This window comes from Monodelphis domestica, chromosome 3, assembly GCF_027887165.1.
Source record: "Monodelphis domestica isolate mMonDom1 chromosome 3, mMonDom1.pri, whole genome shotgun sequence".
Classification (NCBI taxonomy): domain Eukaryota; kingdom Metazoa; phylum Chordata; class Mammalia; order Didelphimorphia; family Didelphidae; genus Monodelphis; species Monodelphis domestica.
The window spans coordinates 500,491,863-500,517,937 of record NC_077229.1 but is presented as its reverse complement, the minus strand read 5'-3'; the positions used below and the strand labels follow the sequence as shown (position 1 = coordinate 500,517,937).

General features: G+C 37.7%; 2 protein-coding genes across 10 annotated transcripts in view; one reads left to right on the top strand and one right to left on the bottom strand.

Annotated features, from left to right (window-relative positions):
- Positions 1-18,685, top strand: part of TRAPPC13 (trafficking protein particle complex subunit 13) — a 36,293-nt gene extending 17,608 nt beyond the window's left edge. For 3 of the 8 annotated variants that reach the window (XM_056824856.1, XM_001381402.5, XM_007486397.2), the window contains exons 4-13: positions 130-214; positions 3,788-3,915; positions 6,358-6,430; positions 7,034-7,078; positions 10,920-10,937; positions 12,788-12,921; positions 14,339-14,537; positions 15,788-15,888; positions 16,896-17,046; positions 17,225-18,685. In XM_056824856.1, the coding sequence (XP_056680834.1) occupies positions 130-214; positions 3,788-3,915; positions 6,358-6,430; positions 7,034-7,078; positions 10,920-10,937; positions 12,788-12,921; positions 14,339-14,537; positions 15,788-15,888; positions 16,896-17,046; positions 17,225-17,332 (1,042 nt within the window). In that variant the 3' untranslated portion in view covers positions 17,333-18,685. The remainder of the gene's footprint in view (positions 1-129; positions 215-3,787; positions 3,916-6,357; positions 6,431-7,033; positions 7,079-10,919; positions 10,938-12,787; positions 12,922-14,338; positions 14,538-15,787; positions 15,889-16,895; positions 17,047-17,224) is intronic. The other 5 variants (XM_056824858.1, XM_007486396.3, XM_056824857.1 and 2 more) reach the window with 3 other exon arrangements.
- The window catches only part of SGTB (small glutamine rich tetratricopeptide repeat co-chaperone beta), a 79,707-nt gene continuing 72,162 nt past the window's right edge, over positions 18,531-26,075 (bottom strand). The window contains exons 9-12 of one of the 2 annotated variants that reach the window (XR_008917941.1): positions 25,201-25,238; positions 24,670-24,753; positions 20,893-22,577; positions 18,531-20,854 (exon numbers count right to left, since the gene is read on the bottom strand). Coding sequence is in view for 1 of the 2 variants with exons in the window: in XM_056824859.1 (XP_056680837.1) it covers positions 22,466-22,577; positions 24,670-24,753; positions 25,201-25,238 (234 nt within the window). In the remaining variant the exon portion in view is untranslated. The remainder of the gene's footprint in view (positions 20,855-20,892; positions 22,578-24,669; positions 24,754-25,200; positions 25,239-26,075) is intronic. The other variant, XM_056824859.1, reaches the window with a different exon arrangement.

Sequence of the window (26,075 nt, the reverse complement as noted above, 5' to 3'; positions counted from 1 at the left end):
CCAGCATCTCTCAGTACATGAATTGCTGTCGCTCTTGTCCAGGTACAGGTTTCCAGATGCCTCAGTATGATGTATTTATATTTGTGCTGAAGTAGCTTAATTCCTAAATGCTGTTTTTCCTTTGGACAGAAATATATTTTTGGGAGAAACTTTTTCCAGTTATATCAGCGTTCACAATGACAGCAACCAGATTGTAAAAGACATATTGGTAAAGGTAAGTAACATTTTGTCTGAATGTTTTTGAGTAAAAAAAACTTTCCCGTCTTCTCATCAGTTACTTGTTTCCTTTGTTGTAAGTATACTTTAGAAATCTCAATATGACATCAGTCCTAAAAGAAAAAATAGAGGAAGCTTCTAGAGGATATTATTGGAGTAGAAGATGTGCAGTATTGGGATCAGGAGACCTGGGTCTGAGTGCCAGCGTTGCCTCTAATTCCCTTGGGCAGAGGGATTGGTCTCTCGCCTCGTTTTTCCACTGAAAAGTAAGGGACAAGATGATCTATAAGGTTTCTTTGTGGTTCTAGGAATCTCGGTATTTGGAAGTAGGATTTAATCTGGGCTTTAAAGGAAAGATTAGACTTAGGTAAATAGATAAGAGGAAAGAAGATATTCCAGAAAAGTGGAAAGAAAGTTGTGGCTATCCCTCCGATGGCTAAAAATTCTCCTTTCTCTCCTATTCTGTTGGCTGAGCCTCAGAAGCTGCATCTCAGGCAGGAATTTAGGGATTAACTCCAGTTAGTTATCTTTAAACCATCTTCCATTCCAGACCTGCAGCTCACCACAACCCATTCTTGAAACCTTCCTATTAAAGCAGCACTAACCGAGGAACCCTGTCATCCTAACACAGAAGGAAGATGATGGTAGTCACAGATTAGAGGCAGAAGCAACCATAGGGATCAAGTAGTCTAACTCTCTCATTTTACAGATGAAGAAACTGAGACTGTAAAAAGAGATCCACATTATGACTTATCCCAGATCACACAGCAAACAGAGCTTGGATTAGGAATTGGATAATGAGCTATTCACAGACAACCAGAGTTCTGAAGTAACCCGTAGCATATTAAAAGGGCCTAGCAGTAGATTGGACTCCCTTGCTGCCACCTGCCAATTCCCATGATCTCCCTAGGCAATGCCTGTAACCCTGTGTAGCCCTTAGAAATATTAAATGTGGGGGCATTAGGGGGCTCAGAGGATTGACCAGGCCTAGAGATGAGAGGTCCCGTGTTACCTCAGCTTCTTCCTAGCTGTGTGACCCTGGGCAAGTCATTTAACCCCCATTGCCTAGCCCTTAACACTCTTCTTGAAAACCAATACATTAATATTGATTCTAAGACATAAGGTAATGTTTTTTTTTTAAAAAGAAAAGAAAGATTAGATATAAGAAAAATTGTTTGTTTTCTTAAGATATGAAAATACTTTAAGGGACAAGATGTATCAGGACCTAGCCTCCAGTCAGTCAGCTTTGCTGCTTGCCTTTGACAGAAAGAATGTATGTTCTTTATCAAATAAACCAGTTTGGTTGAAGGTGGCTTTTTTAGAGTACTGGAAAATAAAATTGAAAAGAAGCCTAGAAACCATATTATAGAATATTAGGCATAACATGCTACAGAGTTCAGATTTCATACTATAGACATTGGAGAACCAAAGGCTATTAGTAAAGATGTTTACAAAATACTATTTTAAGAAAAATTATAGTTTTGGTGGGTGAGGGGCCTGCAAGTAAATAATTGCACTAGCTCAGGAGAGGTAATGGCTTCCCAGACTTAAAAAGCATATTATTTCAAAATGGTTATTATCCACACCTTCATAGAACAGAAAAATAAAGGAATAGATCAGTGGAGTAGTGTGAATATACTAGACGTCCAATAAAATGTATGCTAAAGATGAGAGTCATAAATGCTAAGAAAATAATAACTTCAAGAAAGATTCATTATTTAACAAATGACCTCAGAAATTTGGTTCAATTTTTTGAACCTACATCTTTTATCACCTATGCTGGTAAATTCCAGCTAGATAAAATACTTGACCTTTAAAAACTATGGAAAATATGGAAGAAAATGGAATTAGGTGCTTATCTCAACTTCTTTGAATTCATTGGGAAATTAGTAAGAGCAAAATAGATGTGCTTGATCACATTTTTAAAATTCCATACAACAACAAAAAACAACAAATTGGAAATGGTATTTACAGCAAATGTGACAATAAAAACTTGACAATTAAAATATACACAGATCTGTTTAAAAGTCACAATAATTTACATTTCATAGTTGATAAAGCAATCTGGCAATATCCAGTAAATATTACCACTACCACCACCACCCAAAAAAAAGTCCTTTGACCAGGGGATAACCTGAAAGTATTGTCAAGGACAAAAAAGCAATCTGTTCAAAATTTTCATAGCAGTATTATATGAAAGTATGAGAAAAAGTTTTACCAGTTGCAACCTAAAAACCCAATAACAAGGTTAGTTAAATTGCACTAGATTAATGCAGTGAAATATAATGCAGTTAAGCCTGAGAGTAATGACAACAGCAAAAAAATCTGGAAAGATTTTTATGAAACAATTAGAGCAAAAAAAGTAGAAAGAAATGAAAAGAACCCATACCAGGACCATTCAAGGAAAACCTCAGTGGGAATAAATGCACTCTGATGGAGACATACAGTGAGTGATTTAAAATACTGATACTTTGTATTAAAATTGATTAATTTGAATGATAACAATTATTTTAGTAAGTTTGTGAAGTTTTGTGTTTAGAATTAGGTTTCTAAAACATTTAATTCATGTTTTAGAACTAGTACTACTTTTTGTTTTAAATTAAATAAGATACATATGGACAGGATTATATAAATTTTAGGGTCCTTTGTAAATATCCACTGCTGTTGTTCTTTAAAATTCTCATTATGTCTAAAGACCACAATATAGTGATTAAGTATAAATAAATCAGGAACATAAAATCAGGATTTCCTTTGATACAAATTTGTTTACTTTATAGTTAGATTACATTTAGAGCCTTACAATCATTTCCTTTCCTTATTTTTCCCCTCTATTTCCCTTCATAATGTAATACTTCTACTTCAACTCAATTGGCTAACTCCAGGTCCCCCAAACACACCCAGGCCTTTTCTCCTTTAATTCTGTTGATGTTCTACCCAGCCCCTTCCAACCATCCACATCCTACTCAGCTTTTGAGCGAAAACTCAAAAGCTCTCCCTGACCGTCTTTGCCAGTTCTCTTCTCTCTTTTCTAAAGTTGTCCAGCACTTTTGTGTCTGATTCATTTAATAATTACTCATTGGAATCATCTCTTGGGTTCCTCTCTTTGACTAATACTTACATCTTTTGTTCAAAATTTTATGTATTAAAGCCGTAGAAATTATGGAAAATATGAAAGAAAATGGAATAAGTATTTATTTCAATTGTGGAAGGTGGATTAACTTCCTTGAATTCAATGGGAAGTTAGTGGGGGCACCCTCAATTGTTAATTCTTCAAGGTCAGAGATCATCATCTGCTACTTGACGGTGTACCATTCCAGAATGCCAAGAGATAAAGAGTTATCCATTATATTTTGAGTATAGCAATGTGAGTTTGTTTACAAATAAAGGATTTTTCTTCAAAATAATTTAGAGAGCTAGTCCATAATGAAGACATCTGTGCCTTACTATTCTTTGACTTTATATTGTCTGAAAGTGCCATCTTGTTTAAAAGGTCTGTTCTGAATAAATTTTAGAAGTTGAAAATCTTTTAAAATTGCACACTTTGTTCTGAGGTTTTTCCTCCTCTTTCAAGGCTGATCTCCAGACAAGTTCTCAACGTTTAAATCTTTCAGCTTCCAATGCTACAGTTGCGGAACTTAAATCTGATTGTTGTATTGATGATGTCATCCACCATGAAGTGAAAGAAATTGGAACACATATGTAAGGAACCTTTAAACACAATCTCTTTGTCTCTTTCCCTCTCCTTTAAATATGTGTGTATATACACTTTTACCTTATATAGGCAGTTTATAATGCTTTCTATATATATATCTAAATAAATTTTTGTAGTCACTTGTAATAAATCTATTTAAAAACTAAGAGATTATCTGAATTTGGGAGTGGGAAAGAATTTAAAACTCAAAATGTTAGAAAACAAATGCCAAAAATTGTTTTTACATGTAATTGGGAAAAAAATAAAATATTCCATCCCCCAATTTTTTTAAAACAAAATGATATCCTAAAAAAAGAGAGATTATCTGAATTGTAGCAAGATAAAATACTTGATTTATGAAAGTGAGATCTTATGAGTGATGCAAATAAGAATCAAACAACTGCTGCCCTCAGGAATCCTATAATTTGGCCTCATAACCAACACAGGATTTTAAACAGTAACATTTAAATCATTCCTGAAGAACATAAGAAATTGTGCAGTAGATGCTTCATGAGCTTTATCCAAAACTACCTTTCCAAAAGACCCTGAGCATCCCACTATCCCCTCCAAGCATCTCTTTTGGAGAAACAAAAACCTCCCACATATTTCTGAAGTGCCTATCACCATTCACCCTATTGGCTTTGTAATTAATTCACTGTTATGTTCAATTCTTTTTACAGGTAATACAAATTTGAACCAGAGATGTTATGAAACACTTAATACAGATCTTTTGAAATTTTGTATAAAATGCCAATTATCAATATTGCATAGCTGTTACTTTAAATTATACACGTACTAAAGTATGATCCAAACACATAAAACTAACCAGTGAAAACAAATGAGGAGCCAAACTGAGGCACTCTGAAAGCCACAAAGCCCAGTAACCTTTGCCTCTTGTATTCATGTGTGTAAATAAACATTTCTTCTTCCTCTCAGATAAAAGTCTAACTTCAATTAAGGTTAATCTTTTTAAAAATTCTAGCCCTTGAAGTTAGGTTAAAAATATGACTACACATTATCAGAATTCTTTTTAATGTTTTAATTCTTAACAAAAGCATGGGAATTACAAGCATTTTCTGAGTCTTTTTTATACTTAACTTTTCAAATGCCATACTTGCTGATGTCTTACTCTTGAAAATAAAGGATTAAAGAATGAGTTAAGGAAGTGGTGGTATGAAGAATAACATCTCATCTTACTGAACAAAAAATTGTGTAAAATAAAGTCCTGATTGCTGGAATATGAGATCTTTGCTCTGTTACCTTAGGCAAGTCACTCACCTATTCCTGCCTTTTTTCTTCTATAAAATGAACAGTTTGACAGGCATCTAAGCTGCTTTCATTCTATGATGTTGGCTCTTGTAGGTGAAGAGTAGTAGAGGTTATATTTTGATAGGTCTGCAGCATCTATCCTATTTTTTTCTATTTTTTTGTTAAATGCTTAGTAACAATCAACACCTACAAAAAATTATTTTTAACAAATGAATTTTTAAAAATGTACAAAACACAAATTTGACATTGTTTATAGTTTGTTTAAAAATAGGGAAATTATATTGTGCTAATGCAAATAGCCTCTGCTTTTGAGTTCCCTTTGGATTTGTTTTACTTTGATACTTTTTTCGCTTTATTTTGAGTTTTTTAATGTAATCATAGTATGTATTATTCTCATTATCTTTTCATCTCTTCATATAGTTCCCTTATTTCATTATATTTCCAATAGTCATCATTTCTAATAACATAATACAATCCATTACATTTAGGTATCACAATCTCTTCAGCCATTTTTCCCATGCATTGCATTTTTTCCAATTATTTGTCTTTACAAACAAAATTTCTGTGAATATTTTCATACATACACAGCTTTTTACTCTATCAATAATGTCCTTAGGGCCAAATCCTAATAATGGGATCCCTTGGTCAATGAGTATGAACAGCTTTACAGCTCTTAATGTATATTTCCATCTTGTTTTCTGAAAAAAGGTTCGCAATTGCTCTAGCAATATAATTGAGATCTGTTCCTCCATGTTTCTATCAGTTTTGATCAACCTAACCAACCCTCTGGTTCTCAGTTAACATACCTTACCAGAGCTATGTTTAACCAGATTGGTTGTTAGGTAGCAGACACAGTCTGTTGCCAAGACCATACTCTTTCCAAAACCAAGTCTTTCCAGCTTGGTCATACCCAGTGGCACATTTGTTCCAGTGCCACAACCCCTCAGGAATGCAAGATTACCTCCATAGTAGGAGGAGTATTAAAGTAAGACTTTTGCAGAATATTTATGCTCTCTGAACCATTATTGTCCAACAAGAAACTATGTTTGGAAGTGTGTGTGCTCAGTCTTAGATCTACTACTAGCCTCATGCATATCTTATACATTTTAAAAGTGATATTGAGAACCACACAGTTGGAACTAGTTCACAATGACTATATCAAATATCTCTCTCTATTTCAGCTTGGTGTGTGCAGTCAGCTACACTACTCAGAGTGGAGAAAAGATGTACTTTAGGAAATTCTTCAAATTTCAGGTATTGCATTTAATTAAAATAGGCTACATAGCCATAAGATACAACTGTTTGTTTATTTCACGTCTTAGATCCTGTTACTCTGCTGTGGATACCAAAATGTATAAAACAAAGTGGGTAGTTTTCAGAAATATTCAGGCCAGAAAAGAAAATGGGATTGAATTAAGCTGAATAAAAACAGGACAAGATGAGCAATGTTTTTATAATGAAACTAACAAAATTTTCCACAAAAAGCATATTCTTGATTGAGTAGTCATGACAAGTGTAGATGCTACAGAATATAGCATAAAGAATAATCCAAGACAGTTGAGTTTAACATATTGTATGTAACTCACTAGTTAAGATATTTGCAATTATTTTGCTAAATTATCTGGACAAATATATACATTCCTTTTCACTATGGAGAGGTGAAATGATGGCCTTCTAACAGCATGTACTTTGTGTTTTTCTTTTCAATCATCTTGAGAGCATTATTTATTTAAATTTTGAAGTTTCTAAAACATTTTATGCCTAGAAATTCATAATTAAACTCTATACCATAACAGCATTCTTTGAAGTACAGAAAAAACAAAATCTCTACCTAAATTATGTGCTTTATTCAATCAGGTTCTTAAACCATTGGATGTGAAAACCAAGTTCTATAATGCAGAGGTAAGTACTGGATTTCTTCCTCAAGGTTTTTGGTATTTAATGAGATTTTTTTCAATTAAATATTAAGATCTTGTTTTATTTTTTTTTAATCCATAGGTTTCCTTTTCCCTCATCTCCAAAAAACTACTAATCTGACTATGCTTGTGAAAAATGAGTTAACAGTTTAATCAGTAGATAATATAAACTAAATATTAAGCTTCTAATCAATTATTTCCCCCATTTTTTAACTTAAAGAAATGTTGGAGGGCTATTGCAATATGATATGTGCAACTTTCATTGTGGATGTTGCTTTATTTCCTTTCTATGAAATGCCTTTCCTATAATTCTCCTTAGCTATTACTTATGATAGAATTAATATCTACTAACTGTTAATAAGAACCTAGTAAACACTTCTGTAAACTCTAAAAATGAACTAGACACTGCTTTACCACATAGACTTCTCATACATACTGGCAGACAGAACACTGAAATAGGAGTGGGAGTTTGAACTGAAAAGTTTCAGGATTGCCAGGTTTAAGTTAAACCTGTTCTTGAAGATTGGTCATGAAGGAAAGAGAAGAGCTGCTTTTAGGATTGATGACTTGTCAAAACTGGCAGTAGAATCTGTAGAAGAGTGTCTTTGTTCCCTCATTGGACTCCATTAATTCATTTCTCAATTTCTTATTTCTTATGCTACTATTCCCATATATTTAGTCTCAAATCTCAAGAAGTTCCAGTTACCAGTGGGGAGATTTTTGACATGATGAGTATAATAATAATAAATAATAATAATATATTATATATTATATATATAACTAATAAATAATAATAATAAATCACTATAGTGGCTACCTTACAGAATCCCTGCATTTTGAATTTTAAAATAGCTACCTACTATTCCAGTACCTGACCAAAAAAATTTGCGATAACTTTTTGAACATAATCAACAAATATTTATTGAATACAGCATGACAGTAGAGATATAACAATATGGTGACCATATTTTGTGAACAGAAAATCAGAACAAGTAGTTTGACAAAATATATGTTTTACAAAGCTTCATTAAAAGTATACTTTCTTTTCATAAAATCAGACTTTTCTTGAAAATTTGGGCTTTATGGCCCCAGGGAAGTTTTCAACTCTAAAGGAATCCAATCAGAAAAAAAAAAGTAAGAATTTATCTGGCCTCATAAGAAACATAAAACAGATGAGAAGAGGGAAGAGGCCATTTCAAATAAGGACAATAATATGAGGACGATCACTAAGGTGGGAATATATATATATATATATATATATAACATGTTCAGAGAACAGTGAACAGACCAGCTTAGCTAGATTGCAGAGTTTAGGAGAGGTTTGAAATACAATTGATATCATTTATTTGTTATTTCTTCTTGCTGAATTGTGACCCCAGCATTCTTCTTATTAATCATATACCATGAAGTAATCATGTCCTATAACCAACCATTCAGGCTCATTAAACTTAAAATGCGTTTATCACTCTACCACTGTCTATCTCTTCTCTCTCTGTCACGTTTCTCTCCTCTCTTTTATCTCCCGTCTCTTCTCCTTCCTCTCCTTTTTCTCTTATCTCTTCTTCTTTCTCCCTCTGTCTTTGTCACTTTCTCTCCCTTCTCTCTTCTTCACTTTCTGGCCTCTCTTCACTCAGTCTCTCTTCTATTAGAGGATTCAGACAGATAGCATGAAGGGGAAATATCTTAATGAATAGAGTTATTATAGCAGTCCAAGGATCATAGAAAAATCTATTCAGAGCTGAAATGACCCTCCAGTGGCATTTCGTGCGATTTCTTCATCTTATGGATGAGTAGGAAAGCCTTTTTTAAGAGTGTATGAATATTTGCATTTTTTTATGAATACAAAGATTTGGCTATGAGAATGTTTTGAGGTGATAGCATGTATAGCACTCAGTATAGTTTCCATCTTCAAAAGAAATTGTTAGATCACTGAGGTTTTCCTTAAGAGTTTGAAAAGTTTTTGAATCCTGACTGATTCTTGATTTCCTTCCAGGACCTTGGGTACTTCCCATAACCCTCTGACACTCATTTTCCCCATTGATCAAATGAGGTGTTGAACTAGATGATACCTAACTTTCTGGCTCTAACTTTATAATCCTATGAACATAATATGTTCAGAAATAATTTATACATATAATTCTTATTCTAAAGTTTCCTGACAGGTTCTCATTTGTAAATTTTGTAATGAAAAATGTTTTTAAGCAGACCTGGGCTCTCATTAGAGTAGGACCTTCCCAAGGAGGAAACTGTACCAGTAGAGATTGATACCTGCCTTGTGACTTGCTCATTAGAGTTGCCTGGGACTTTGAAGGGTTAATGACTTGCCCAGGGTTATATGAAGCCTAAGTCTTCCTCATTGAGGCCAGTTCTCTATTCATCATGCCACGTTGCCTTTCAAACCCTTTACGTTCTTAAACATACATATTTCTTTAGAAAGCACTACCTAAACCTGGTGGCAAACAACTCAGTCATTTTTCTGGTATTTGGTTTTGACTTAGGTATTCAGCATCCAGTCAATGATATCCACTCAATAGCCGACACTGGCTAGACAGCCCTTGGTGTCATGAAAACTATCACGTTACTGCCAGTGTTGTTGAGTGCGTGCCTTTCTCCCGCGTCTCCCTCACCCCTAGCCTGTAATTGCTCTGCTGAAATCCTGGCCCAAGGGCACCCCGTTATCCTTATGTTTATATTTAGCTAATGAATGGTCTACAAGTTCCCACACACAACTTTCTATATATACATACGTGTATATATATATATTTGTTCTTTTGTTTGGGGGCTTTAGACCTTTTTTCCCAACAGTTTTATATATGTGTATGTTTTATTTTTGTTTTTTAGACCCTTACTTTCTTTCCTAGTATGAACTCTTAAAAGAAGAGTAAGGATTGGGCAATCAGATTAAGTGACTTGCCCAAAGTCACACAGCGTGGAATGGTCCGACACTATAATTTGAACCCAGGACTTCCCATCTCTAGGGTTGGCTCTCTATTGCCACTTAGATGCCCCCAATAATTATGTATTATATTAGCTCAAGTTAATAGACAGCGGAAAGAGAAGCCTCAGGAACAATCTAGCAATAGTCTGTAGGTTATGAAAGAACCCTACACCAGATAGGGACTGCTGTCCCTGCAAAAAGCAGACAAAGAACAAATGAGCTTCAAACTGTGACATATTGGTGATACATAAATATGGAAGGAAACATCATTGTTATGAGAGGTTTCGAAGTCAAAGAAGGTCATAAAAAATCAAATAGATTCAGAGATGAAAACTAGTGAGATCAGTTCCTAGAAACATCTCTGATGCTAAAGAGTCTGCAGTTCTAAGTGGCAAATGTGATGCCATCTTTGAAGGCCTTTGAATTCTCCCCAAAGTTCACAATATAAGTTCAAGTTGTTCTATTAGTTCTTTTTTCATCAAATTAGTCTGTGTCAGTTTTAGCATTTTCTCACATTAAATCTGAGGGGAAACATTTTACCAAAATTTTGGTTCTTAATACCTCTGCAACACCTCCCACACTATTCAAATCAGTAAAACCTACCAAAGAGTGACATAATGGGATCTGATCCCACAGCAATTCTCCCCATAGAGATGTCCCTACTATACCATTGGCATTTAACTTTCATAAGCTGTACCTTTATAGAAGAATGATTATCGTATTTCTTTGTGTCTCTTTCTGTTTACCCTCTTGTTTACTAATGCTGTCTTGATTAGAAAGTACCACCAAAATGCAGTCATGCATTTTATTTGAAAGTTAGTTGTCCTTCTTTTTCTTTAACATTTAACTCTAATTTTTCTAATGTTTCTTTTTTTTATTTTTCCATTAGAGTGACCTCAGTTCTGTGGTAATTTTATTTAATTTATTACAAATTTGTATGCTTTTCTTCCTGTCTACTAATTGACTCTCTGCCTGTTAACATCTGTTTCTAAAGCATAGTGGAAAAACAAAGCTGGTTGTGAATATATTGCTATGATTTTTTCATTTAGCTGGGGAAATTTTTTTTATTAATACTAGGCCTCTTCTAGGTTAAGGAATAAATCAACTCAAATGTTAAATTATTGTATTAAAACAGTTACACCTTGAACCATTGTTTCTCATTTAGCCTTTATTTTTTAAAAAGTACATTATCCTTTTTTTTAAGACATGGGGTTTCAGTTGTCTTGATCTAATAAGCCATCCATCTTCACTACTCTAAACAATTTCAACAGTTGTACTCTGAACAGGAGAGAGTAGTAATCTGTTTGAATGTATGCATATTATTGTATAAATTTTAAACAAGAGCAGATAAAATTGGATCTTTAACAATAATAGGTAAAGAATATATTTCTAGTTAGCTATTTAAAATATGTAGCATTTTTATTATATATACATATATAATATGCTAAAGAATTAGTATATCCCTTGTGCCTTTCGGAACTTAATGCCAGCACCAATTGTCCTAGCATTAAATATGGCCCTAGTTTTTGTTTAATTTTAAATTGTTTTGTGTTTATTATTCCAACTAATTTGGTTTTCCATTATGCTGCTTATTTTTCTTCTCCTACCTACCTAGCTCTTCCTAAATTTATGCTGACAATTTATGCCTTTAAAATTAACTTGAAGTTTGGGTCTATGGTGATTTTTAAAAGCAATGGATTGATGGGAAATGGTATTTACCTACCTTCTGGGGAAATACTAACAAAATGGAACCATCAAATAATATGTCACTTATAATTACCATAGCACATTGCTATTCTGTTTTGGGGAAAAAAATAACAATGTGCTACAAAAACCTGTGTTCTTAGTAGATATTTATAAGTTTTAATAATTAGATTGTGGCTCTGTAGTTACATTTTTCCAAGTTGATTTCCGTTTGTGTTGCTTTTTGTAATGCAAATGCCCATAAGTGCCAAATCTGCGTTACTTTAAAACTTTGCTTCATGCTAACTTCTTAGTAAATGAAAGATGGAAAAGACAAGTCATTTTTTTACATGATTGACATAGTTCCTCTGACTTTTTTTTTCACATTTTATAATGTTTACTAAACCTATATCATTAGAAAATAACCTTAGAAATTACTAGACTGAACACTCCAAGAATATAAGATTCTCATTTTGAGAAGCAGTACCCTAATGAATCAAAGAAAATTAGCAGATAGTTCAGTCTCTATGCTGAAGGAACTTTGTATACTGCACAGTCCCAGTAAGATTACTTATGCAGATTCAATATAATGTTAATGATCACTCCCCTATATCAGGAAGACATTTGGAAATGAAGTGAATATGATGTACAATAATAGTCTCTATTATTTTTGACTATAATATCTACTAGTTCAAAGAAATTAAGATATTAAAAGTATGCTCGTGCAAAAATATATCTCTGATTAATGCACAAACCCTAAAATTCTTATCTTACTGAAAGATTAGGCCATTGCAGTGAAATTCTGATTAATTTTAGAATTTCAAGTGTGAAACCTATTAGAGTTATTCCCCTATCCATTGTTTGATAAGACATCAGTGACTAACACTTTTGCTCCTGATAATTATATTGGGATGAAGATTTCTTTTCTTGCATTAATTACAGTAACTTTGATTTGCAGGCATGAACTAATCACATTTGTGGTTAATTTTTTTCTTCAAACAATTAAGATACTGCAGTTGTTCTAAATATTTAAAATGCCATTGTGCTTTGGTGGCCTTTTTCCCATTTCTTTAGACAGATGAAGTGTTTCTTGAAGCCCAAATTCAAAACATTACAACCTCACCCATGTTTATGGAGAAGGTTTCATTGGAACCGTCTATGATGTACAATGTAGTAGAACTAAACACTGTGAAACAAGCTGGTGAAGGGTGAGTACAGATAAGGTGTCTCCAGTGGTCTTGGTTTTCATGTGCATCTGTCTATACTGACATTTACTCGCTTACCATTGTTTTCTTTTTTTTACTTTAATTTTAGAACCAATATTTTTATTAGTGATTCTTGTGCTTTTAAGTGCCGAATTATCAAACAATAATAGAGCACTTGTAATTTTTCAAAGCACTTAAAAATATATGTTTTGGGCACACATATACATACACATATAATTAGTATTATATTATTACATAATATACACATTTCATAAAACATAAGCAAACCTTAATTCATATTGTAAATTTATATATACATGTATATTTCATTCTTCACAAAACCATTGATGGTTAAAAGGTTGGTATTAATCCTATTTTTAAAAGAATGCAACTGAGACATACAGGTTGAGTTGAACTTACTCATGGGCAGCTTGAGAGCCTCTAGGTCGCTCAGTATATTGAGAGCCAGGCTCAGAGAAGGGAAGTCCTGGGTTCAAATTTGGCCTCAGACACTTCCTAGCTATGTGACCCTGGACAGATCATGTGACTGCCATTACCTAGCCCTTACCATTCTTCTGCCATGGAACCAATGCACAGTATTAATTTTAAGGCAGAAGGTAAGGGTTAAAAAACAACAACTGTACTGAGAACATGGTTTATATTCCATACATGAGTACAATTCATGTAATTGGAATGAGTGGTCTGTGTACTCAAGAATAGGATTTATTTAAGATGAGAGGGAAAGGGAACTAGATAGGAATAATAAAAATAACAGATAGCAGTTCATTGCATTGTATACCTCCTAGATCTCTCTAAATACTTTTACATGCATTTTGGCATTTGACCTTCAGAACAACCTGTGAAATAAGCATGTTAGCAATTCTTGTCATGGTCTTACAGGAGCCTGCAAGTCAGTGAGCCTAAGCAGTTACCCCTCCCCCCCCCCCAGGCTGCTGCTAATTATTTAGAGAGCCCAGGCCTGCTGGCTTACTATAAAATGTCAGTTGAAGGTATTACAAAAAAGTCCATATGAAACAAGCCTTAAGAAAAATAATTAATATAATCAAGTGAGCAGCAGTAATACTAATAGAAATGCCAGGCAAAGCAATTCTGAGTTTTTACCAGGAGTCCAGCAAATTGGCAAAGATGACCAAAAAGTGAGAATAGTCAACGTGGAGGGACTGAAGGTAAAGTAAACTAGGCCCTCCTGGTGAACGTCCGTCAAGAAGCTGAAGACAGCCTTTTTGATTACTAGCCATGAAGTATTCGCCAAAGAAAATAGGAGAGCCCTTCAAATATTTTAAGTCAATAATCCATATGTCATGTTATTTATAAAGAACATCTAGCCATAGTCTGGCTTGAAGGGAAAGGCATTATTTAAAGATGCTAAAGATTTTTGTCAATTCTTTTCCTCCCTCAGTATGTCCACATTTGGCTCAAGGACATATTTGCAACCAATGGATACACGCCAGTACTTATATTGCCTAAAGCCCAAGCAAGAATTTGCAGAAAAAGCTGGAATTATTAAGGGGGTAACAGTAATTGGAAAATTAGATATAGTGTGGAAAACAAACCTTGGTGAAAGAGGAAGATTGCAGACCAGCCAATTGCAGAGAATGGTGAGAACTTTTCTTTTTTGTGTCAGACTTTCCCTTTATTAAATAAATTGTCCCATCAGTAAATAATTAAGAGAAAGGCATATGATTAGAGGACCATAGACAAGACTGATCATCTCACAACTCTTTAAGTAACAAATAACTTCATATTTTATGAAGCAAATATGTTGAACAAGTTATTAAACAGGTTTGAGTTCTTATGTTAATGAATCAAGTAAATGTCAAAATTAGAACTTTTCTGTTTTCTGTGGCTTCTGCTTGAAGGATGAAGACCACCGACTAGGTCTGTCCCCCTCAGATCATTAAGACTTTCCAAAAGAATAATCTCTTGGAGCTTGTTCTAAACTGCCAGAGCAAAATAGTTACTCCCTTTTCATGTTGGAATAGAAATTTCAGGAAGAAAAAGATGCATAATTTAAATAGCCATTTTTTTTCAAAAAGGAAAGAATAATTTGCTAAGCTATCAAACTTCTAGGAGTTTGTTATGTTATGTTTCCTTTCTTTGGAGGAGTGGGAAACTATGGGTGTGGAACAGTGCATACATTATCAAATTTTGTTGATGGAACCACTTTTTTTCTTTTTCTGTTCTTTTTTAAAATTCTGTATTCCAAAAGGATGAATGACTGTAGGAGAGGAAAAGATCTATTTGGAAATAAAGGTGATGTAAAGACAAAATATGCCATTTAAAATGTAAAAGTAAATTTAAAAATTAAGATAATTGACATTAGCTATCACATCTTTTTTTATTGCACATTCTTTCAAGTCATTCTGCTGTCTGGATACTTCCATAGTCATTGCTAATATATCCATGAAAAGTTGTGATTCCCCACCCCCCACCCCCCATTGTTATTTCAAGGTGGTAAAAATAATAGTTTCTTCTTCATGGTGTGTTTATTGAGCCCATGGAAGCAATAACACTTCTGAGAGGGTTCCTGAAGTGTAACGCCACCTCCACCTCCACTTCCAGCCTAGATCCAAGCTTTCTAACAGGTTTTTCCTAACTATTTGACCATAGAATAATTGTAGCATGAACAAGTCGCTTCTGGGTCCCTTTTGCCATAATTAACATAGCTAAGCCACGAGAGAGAGAGGAGGGACCAAGAGGAGAGGAATAAACGTCTAGAACTTCCACCCACTAGGAGAGCCCCCTGGGATGTGAACGCCGTGGCACCCGGTCTGTGTCCTTATGTGCATTGGCACTTTCCTTGTGATGAGCTAACACTTCTGGGGCATTTTTCCCTTCTTTCCTTCAGGCCCCAGGCTATGGCGATGTGAGGTTGTCTTTAGAGGCAATCCCGGATACTGTGAATCTGGAAGAACCTTTCCACATTACTTGTAAAATAACAAACTGCAGGTAATGTCCACGTTCTGGCTTCTTTCTCTTCATGATACCTTTTGTATTTGGACAATGTTTCTGTCCTTTGAAGTATGATCAGGCAGATAGCGCCTGCGTTTTATGGAATAATGTTGAATCTCATTAGCTGAGAACATGGTATTCTCTCATAAATGGCAAAGAGCCGACCTACATAAAAAAGCACGGCCCAATTTCTACATCATTAATGAGCTGTGCAAGCTTGGGCAAGTCGATTATCCTTTATGTTCCTCAGTTTCTCCACAGGTCAAAATGGTGGTGTCTTTCTGCCTAGTCCACAGAGTACATCATGACACCAGTTAGAAGGAAACGTCAGGGCAACCTGAACATGATCTGAACCGACAAGCCTTCCTTTTCTGGGCCACGTCCATATATCTGCTTGTATTTGAGCCTTATCACTGCACATCCTAGGCCAAGAATCGGATTAAACGTCAAAATGGCTTTTGGAGCAGACCCAGACTGCCTTTTTTGTTCCTGACGAGGAGCCTTCAATAGAAACAGAAACGCTAGAAAGGAGCAGGAGTAGGCAAGAATCCTGAATGCCTCTCAGAACAAGAACGCTTTGAACAAGAGACAGCTAGCACCACGGGCTCAGTGCTGGAATTAAAACTAGAAAGTCCAGCATCCAGACATACAGATGACTATAAATGCTATTTTAAATCTCAGAATCAGGAAAAAGGTGAAGGTAAAGGCCATTTATTTCTCAAGAAAAGAGGAAAAAAGATGTGGAAGGAAGACAAGAGGATTGAAAGATGTCCTCCTTTTATGAGATTATTCCCTTCACAAACTAGTGCCCCAAAGCCAGACAGCAATATTCATCATAATCAGTGAATTGCCTTTTACTTCTGCAATGTGTTTTCCTTTATATTTTTAAGGAGTAAATGTAGTAGACCTAAGTTAAAAAGCACGCAAATTTAAACTGAAGAAATATGTTACTCTAAGCGTTTTGAAAGGAACTAGATTTATTCCTATTTTTCTCATCTCTCTAGCAGTGAAAGGACCATGGACTTGGTTTTGGAAATGTGCAATACAAATTCCATCCACTGGTGTGGAGTTTCAGGAAGACAACTTGGAAAGCTAAACCCAAGTTCATCTCTTTATCTTGCACTTACGCTGCTTTCTTCTGTGCAGGGACTGCAAGTATGTGACCTCTCTTTTTAGAAATGTCAAAACTGTAGACGTAACATTCACCTTCAAAGTGTAATCTAGATTTTGATATCTGCTTATGCCAAGTTTTGTTCTTATTAATTCAGTCATTAATTTTATGCCTTTGACCAATTAATGAAAACTGCTGTCTTTTTTTCCTTTCTCCCACCAGAGTGTCTCTGGCTTAAGACTAACAGACACATTCCTGAAGAGAACATACGAGTACGATGATATTGCCCAAGTCTGCGTGGTGTCGTCAACTATTCAAGTAGAAAGCTAGTTGTTTGTCTTGGATTTTTTTTCTCATCTGAATGTTAAAAATGTTTACCCATTCGCTTATGTTAGGGTCATAAGCGTATCACTAACAATTATATCATTATTTAAATTTCTTCCTTGAGACAGTAATAGACTTTGGATATTCTAAACATGCTGTATTTTAAAGGGAGATCTCCGGATTTTATTTTCTCTAAGACAATAAATTATATTTCTTCACATCCGTATTTTCTGCAGTATTACCTCTTCTAGATTCATTGTAGGGAGGCACCAGATCCCTTCCTTGGTCCGAGGCTAACACCTGAAAATGATGAGGTCTCTGTTAGACTCCCTAACAATGCAGCTGTCATTCTTCATTCAACTCTAGGTGGCAACCTACATAATAGAATGTCTTCACTCAGAGAGTTTATGGGATTCTAACTATTGAGGCTTATATAAAGAATTCATAACTGTTCTATTTAGCCTGCTCCTTCCTCTCCCCTTTCCCCAACCCCCCAGGGACTCCCAGCTTTTCAGAGCAGACAGATTCTCAAGGACAACGTTTAGAATGACTGAGGCCAGGCTCCCCCACCTTACCTGTGCTATTTACTGCCCAGATGTAGAAGTGCTTGTCCGATGGGCTTAGAAATTGTACGTTTAGAACACATGAAGCTTTCTTGTTTATCCTCTGACATTAGCGGTTTTATATTAGTCATAGCAGCATGGTCAGAATTGGTCAAGTTCCAACAGTTATTACTCCCACAATTGGGCCTTGTTATAACTGTGTGATAACTTAGGCTTCTTTTTACCAAATAAAGTAGTCGATGGAGTTTTCCCATCTCTCAAAGCCAAGAAGTGGCTTGATTTGGCTGCAAATGAAAATCTACCACTCTCGCCATGAAGATTTTCAACGTTCTAATGTTGACATCTCTTGGACTTGAGGTCTAAATGCCTCTTGTATTTATTTTCTCATGATAAATTGGCCCTTCATTATAGTTAATCACCAAACTTGCTTATCACTGTCATGCAGCCAAAGAAACGGCTGCAAATACAGTGTTACGAAGCTTCCTGGTGAAATAATAATAAAGCTGTTTGAACAGTGTCAGCAAAATAAAAGCTCATAAACTCTGAGGTACAAAGCAATTCTATTTTGGTAAGCTGAGATAATAAAAAACTATACACGCAATTTAAGTGTGTGGGTGAAAAATAATTTAAATAAACATTCATTTGTTTTAATGCATAAGTATTTATTAATTACATGACAAACTGTTGTTAGCCTAAAATGAAAGTGATTTCAGAACATGGTTTGCCATTTTAATTGGAATAATCCATATGAAATGTCCTCAGTGTAAAATAAAGTGCAATTAGTTAAAATTATAAAGTGTCTTTTTCTTCTTCCTCCTCCATGATTAAGATGAGTTAAATGACAGCAAAACCATGTAGCCAGTATAATTGGTATGTTAGTTTTTCATCATACATTTCCTCATAAAGAACCCTTCTGTTTTTTCCCAGATTCAAATGGAAAAGCATTTAATGTGTGGTGGCCACTTGGGAATTGCTACATTGTTTGGTTTCAGGATTATAAAGCGTCTTCTTTTAATATACAAGTAATTGGACCCTTGCACAGTATATGCTTTCACTTTAGTGTAACCCTGTAACGTTAGATAATGCCATTAGTTAGAAAAGATGAGTATTTGAATTACACACAGACTGTAAAAGATAGGTATGAAATTCATTCTTTGCTACATGGTACATGAATTGAACATTGTCACCTAAGTCAGAGAGTGCATACATCATCTCAATACAGCCAGAACTAAAGAAATCTTCATGAAGTTGAAAACCTTTTTCAGTCTACTGCATCAGTAGAGAAAGTTCAGCCTAGGACTCCCAGAAGCCCCTACAACAGCGATATCACAATCTGGACACACACACACACTCTGCCTCGCCAGAAAAAGCTGGGGGGAATGGAGGGGCATCAAATATTATCAAATTGCATAAACAATACTATAACTTGATCAGAACTGAGCCTCATCTAGACATACAGAAATGGGAAAACTCCAAGGGCTATTTCAGAAGAAATGGCTCCAGTCATGTCACCCTGTAAATCAATAATGGAGATTCCTCAGATTCATACAGAAGATGACGCCCAACCCTCTAACCTGATAATAGAGAGACAAGCAAGTGCTTTTGTACAGTCAAATGCCCAGATGAGTCACAATTCCCAAGGGGCAGACAAGCTTAAGATTATGATTTATAGGGGGCAGCTGGGTAGCTCAGTGGATTGAGAGCCAGGGCTAGCGACAAGAGGTCCCGGGTTCAAATGTGACCTCGGAAAGTCACTTGACCCCCATTGCCTAGCTCCTACCACTCTTCTGCCTTGGAGCCAATACCCAGTATTGATTCCAAGACCAAGACCGAAGGTATGGAGTTTTTCTTTAAGATGAAAAATCTTAGGAAAGATCTTCAGAAATCCAGGAGGACTCAAAGCAGGAAGTAGAAATAGTTCCGTTAGTCAAATGCCTTGTATTTAACACCAAACCAAGGTGGTCCATGGAAACCCCTTAAATACAGAACAGCACGGTTTGACCGCAAGCCCTAGAGAAGAGAGAAATTACCGTTTCAAAATAATTTTTAATGTACTCGAGGACCAGCATGGGTAGATCTGATGTCAAGAGCTAATCTTCGCAAGGATGGTTAAAATCAAATTGACTTCTGCAAGAGGCCAGTCCCTACAAGGGGGAGCACGCCTGGAGGACAGAGTCTGGCCTCGAGCCCACAACAGGTATCGGTTGGGGACACATGCTTGGAGCCACTGAGCCCCAAGGACTTGTTGGGGTCCCCCACATCATAATGCGTTGGGGCCCACCTCGACCAGTTGGGCCATCCTGGCCTTCCCATTCCCACTCTCCTCTTCCCTGCCGGAGAGGGCTGTGGGTATATCCATCTGCCCGCTTCGTGAAGCACTCTTAGACTATTGTGTTTCACCTGCAGAAGGTCTAGCCTCGCAGAGAGGGATGAGCGGAGCAAAGAAAGCAATGGGGAGGACCAAGCAGCTGTGCAGAGAGGCCCGAGGGAACGACAGTGATCACCCCGAGCTGAACTGGATGGGAGAGGCTAAAGGGCTCCTGGCGTCTTAGCACCCAACAGGTGCTTGATACATTTCAAGCTGAAAGAAAGAAAAGCCTTGCCTTGACCCCAGAGCCCCAAGAAAGGACGGGGGAGTGAGCCGATGAAAGAAATGAACCTTGTGATGACTACTGTGTCAGTTACCTCGAAAAGCTGATTGTCACAACTGAGGAGTGGTTGGGTGGCAAAGTTGGGTGACTGGGAGAGTCCGAAAGGAGCTGAGAGACAGAAGTGAGAAACCACCGGCATTGACAGAAGGATAGAAAAAGAAAGGAAAAAGAAGTGCCCTCTCAGGCTTCAGGAGACCCCTGCACGGACTAGCACTCTAGTGGATCTACTTCAGGGACAAGGAAGAAGCGGCATCAGTCAGCTAACGAGGGGCTGGAAAAGGAGCGAGAGCGAAGGGGAAACAGATCACGTCGGGCTGGAAAAGGAGAAAGAGTGAAGGGGAAAACAGATCACGTGGGGCCGGAAAAGGAGCGAGAGCGAAGGGGAAACAGATAGAGTGAAGGGGAAACAGATCACGTGGGGCCGGAAAAGGAGGGAGAGCGAAGGGGAAGCGCATGAACCAGGCTAAAGTGGGACCCAGGAAAAGTAGAAAGAACCGGAAGTGTCGGGCACATGGCATGGACCCTCTTCGAAGGCTCTCTAAAGGACAAGGATGACAAGGCATAGCTGGGTGTGATCTTCACCTCCAGCAGAGATGGGGGATGAGGCAGGCCAGACACGCTGTCTCATGGCCTCGCCTGCGGGTTACACACAAATCGGCTGCTAAACTGGGATTCAAGCGCAGTCTCGTCCGCTGCGTTAGCGGACTTCCCCCATACCCCAGCCCCTGGCCTTTCCTCTTCTGATTGGAGGACGCCATGTGGGGCGGGACCCTTGTAGTGTTCCCACAGGGCACGGTTAAGTTTTGTATTCGACAGAAGGCTGGTGTGCCCTGGTGTGTCGAACAAAAGGAAGGAGATGATCGTAGGAGCAGTGCTAGTCACAGTGGCCATCATCAAACTGCCAAGATCCAGAATCTGGTGTTTTATTGATTAGAACGTAATGAAATGCAGAGAGCCTTCGCGTCCGAGCCATTGATTGACTGAACCTAATGTAGGGACTGACCTCAATTTAGTTCTTGGTTTTTCCTCACATTGAGGTTTCCAGCGGTAAAGCTGTGCGAAAGGATACGGTCACGTGACTGGCGTAAGGGTCGCCACAAAAGACTTCTAAGCGTATTTCACTATGCACATTGGCGTCTCTCTAGGCAGGAGTGTGCATCTTTATAAAGGACACAGCTGGCCATGCAAGTACTATCAGCCCCACACTATGGGTCTGGTGCTAGAAAATCCAGGCACCCCATCCCTGAACTCCTCTCCTTCTCCCTAACTTCGCATTCCCCCCAAATTACTTTCCATTTCCCCAAGCTTTGCTTTCCCAGCGCCCGGTTTTCTTCTCGCCCATTCTCAAGAGCAGCGCTAGCGCTGACACTGGTCACTGGAGTCTGACTCTCAGGGGTGACCAATGCCTCCACCCCCCACCCCACCCCCGCTCTCCTGGGGGGATGAGCTGTGCTAGCCCCGACTCCATGCTACTCGGGTACAGATACGTTCCTCTTGGGACAGAGCAAAGGGAATATGGCGCACTTCAAACCCTTTCCTCGACCTTTCCTAACAACTCTCTTAAAGGGATTCTGAGCCAAAGAGCTCTAGGCTGCGAGGCCGGACACAACACTAATACACGGGGCAGAGACTGAAAATAAAATCTGGTCAACGGCTATGTGGGTGTCTTAGTTAACGAGGCTATGGAATATTCATTGACAGGGACCGCTCTACCGACGATGACAGGTTCAAGTCCGTGCGGGGTACAGATGTATCCTGAAGAAACACACCAAGGCTTTGCCCCTCACTTCCTTCCAAGCAGCAGTTAAAATGGTGTCCTTTCTTCTTCTCTCTCTCCCCCCTCCTCCCCCCATTAACTACGGTAAACACGTCAGGCCTAGGAAACCATTCACATTCTCGTCGGAGGAGACGCGCCTCCCATCCAGTCAGGAGTGCTCTTCGGTGCTGCTGCTGAACGAGCGACTCCGGACGTGATTCCTCAGCTGCTCGATGAGCTCGGGATTCTGCTGCTGTATCTGCTGAGCAAACTGCTGTCCCCTGCAGCAAACAGACAGAAGGCAGTGAGCGTACTGGAGCAAAGGGAGACGAGGCAGGGGACGTAGCAGAGGCTACCAGAACCCCTTCCCCCGCTCCACGGGCCCCAAGAACACCCTGGGACCCTGCACTGGCTGTCCCCCTGCCTGGAACTCCTTCTGGCTCTCCTGGCTCCCTGCAAGGCTCCGCTAACGTCCCACCTTCGGCAAATTGGCTTTTCTAGTCTAGCATAATGTTAATGACTTCCCTCCTCCATAAGTATCTTGGAGCTGAAATTTCCCAACGTGATTACTTTAATTCTGTAAGATTTAAACCCCTATGTTTCAGGCGGAGTCCGTGTCCGCAGAAATTAGAGTCCAATCTGGGAAGATTTACTTCCATTAAATTAAGAAGATTGTAAAACTGGAAGAAATCTGGAGTGTATGGCTAGGACGCCTCCAGAGGAAATGGCTCATTCTTGATTAGTAGAACTTCTTTTTTATTTATTCATTTATATCCTAAAGCAGACAGATCTTTAGAATGCTCTGGAGAAAGAGAGAGGGAGAAAGATAGGGACATCCTTACTTAAGAAGAGGACCAAAGAGGGACAAGCATCATCATCTCTAAGGCACAAGAACTTAGATCTGGGTTCTAGAGCTCTCCTGGATTCCCTCCAAATGCTACTTCACCAACCCGTGCCCCAATTTCTCCATGAGTAAAATTGATCGGCTGGCTGTTTCACTCGCCTCTCAGTCAGCCTTACAAAGATGCTATGAAATAAAATAATGCATCCAAAAATAGTTTACTATCTTGTCAGAAACACACTAATCCACAGAGTTCCCAACTTTAGAGACAGCTCAGCAGAGAATTCGGATTTTTTTGTCTCGCTGTCCAATCATCTCTCTGATATATTCAAAAAAGAAATTCTAAAGTGCAAACTGCTTTTTAGCTTTGTTAACTTTTAAGGAAGTGAAAGATAATAAATAATAATAGTGTTTTAAATAATAATTTAAATAACAATAAAATAGTAGTGCTTTTAATAATACCCAGTGCTTTAAAAGTATAGAAAGCATTTTACAAACATCTCATTTTATCATCACAGCAACTCTTAAGAAGTAGGTGCTCTTATTAGGTAGATCCTACTATAATCTTCACTTTACAGATGTGGAAACTGAGGCAGGCAGAGGTCAAGTGACTTGCCTAAAGTAATAAAAAAATAATTAATTTAAAATTAAAAAAAACCTTGCCTAAATAAATGCCTAAGGCTGAATTTGGACTTGGGTCTTCCAGACTCCAGCCTAGCTCTCTAACTACTTGACCACCTAGATGGGCAGTGCAGACTGTAAGGTGACACTAGTTCCAGAAGTAAAGATAATATAATAATAGGTGACATTGACATTGTTCTTTACATACAATATATCAGTTGATCTTCTGAGGCAGGAAGTGCAAGTGATTCTTGTCCCCATTTTGCTTATGGGGAAACTGAAATTGAAGGAGGTAAACAGACTGACCCAAGGCCCCACAACTAGCAAGGAGCAGAACTGGGACTCTCAGGTCTATGTTTCTTATTTTGGTCCTGTTTCAACTACAACTAAGCCCAAATGAGTACAAATAATGAGTCCCCTGAAGTAGCCAAATCATTCAAGTATGTACTGCATACTTCACTGGACTGGAATCAATTAGCATATTTAGTAAAAAGTTTAACTTTGAATAGTATGAATTTGAATATATGGACCACCTTCATGAGATTCGTTGTATACATTAACTAGGACTTTGCTGAATATACAAACCATACTACTAAGAAAAATTACTTTGGAGCTTTAATTTACAAGCAAGCTGGGCTAAAGTTTCTCATAAAACACTGAAAAGGGGAGACAGCTGGGTAGCTCAGTGGATTGAAAGCCAGGCCTAGAAACAGGCAGTCCTGGGTTCAAATCTAACCTCAGACACATTCTAGCTCTGTGACCCTGGGCAAGTCACTTAAGCCCATTGCCAAGCCCTTACCTCTCTTCTGTCTTATAACCAATATACAGTATTGATTCTAAGGTGGAAGGTAAGGGTTAAAAAGGAAGAAAAAAAAACACTGAAAAAGAATTCCCTAGAATGTGGCACTTACGCTTGGATAAGGCTGGACAGATCAGTTAGGCCTCCAACCCCAGCAGCAGGACCCCCAATGGCATTTGTCATCATTCCTGACATGCTAAAATAGACAAGAAATAATTTACAGAAATGGTTATTTATGCCTTCTTTTCTTCTCTTTTTTTAATTAGTTTTTGTTCTGTTTTGTTGTTCTAGCTGACATATTTTATTTTTTCCCACTTATATGTAAAACTAATTTTTGGTGTTCATTTTGTAACATTTTGAGATCCACATTCTTTGCATCCATCTCTTCCCTCTCTCCTGGCTGAGATGGTAAGCAATTTGCTATTGGACAAAACACGGTTCGGCATTTTTCACAAACTGTGCCTGGGGAGAGCGGGGTGTACCCCAAGTAAGCCCCACCACACATAGGGAGGTAATTTTGATTGAGAACTACCAAAACAGAGGAGTTCAGAGCCATCTCTGGAAACCTCCTTAAAGTTCTCACTCTCTCGGATGACTATGGAGCCCCCCAAATACGAAGGTGAAGCCACCTCCAAATACTTACAGCTGTTGAACTTGAGGGTTCTGCATTAAACTTGCTGCCTGGAATAGAGAAGAAATAACTCCCATGAAGGCACTTAATACTTAGGGGCTGGAGGTAAAAAGCATGGAGTACTCATGAATCTATAGCATGAGGAATTTGATTATGATGTGCAAAAGAGCTGGGTGTGGAAAGAACGATAAGATCCGATAAAAAGGCGATGAGGAATTATGTTTCAAGGGCAGAGAGATTTCAGATAACTTTATCTTTCCTTTATTGGCCAAGCCAATGAGTCAAAAGGAATGTGAACAAATTAAAAATCCAACCCCCAAAGCCCTGGGCATGAGAAGTGGCCCACTGTCCCAAAGGAAGGGAGGTGAGCCCGGCCACATCCACAGATTTTATTCCTTTTCTTGGATGTCTAAGCCCCAAAGCCTGTTCTGTTTTGGATGCATGCCCATGTTCTTCCTGGCACATTGGCAAAGGTTTCAATAATATGTATTATTTTAAGCTCTCAGTCTATAGATCACAGTTTCTTCTTTATTTATTCCCTGGCACTAAAAATTCCCATTTTCTTTACTATCAGAAAGATGGCTGCCTGTCAGAGGGTGGCCCACCACTGATGCTGATGAAGGCTCCTAAACTGAGTTGCAATCTTCAGCCCTACAAATGAGGGGCTGAATCCAAGGCTCAGACTAAGCACCACTGATGTTCAGAAAGGTCAGAATCAAGCTGTTGTTGTCGTTGGCAGGCTGGATGGGGAAAAAACTTGGGGATGCTGAAATTGGACCATCAAAAGGTTGAATTGCCTGGTCATGCATTCCTTGCAAACAGGTGCTACATTTAGGTGGGAAGGAGACAGAGGAGCAGGAAGGGAGACAAAAGGGAAGACCTCAGAA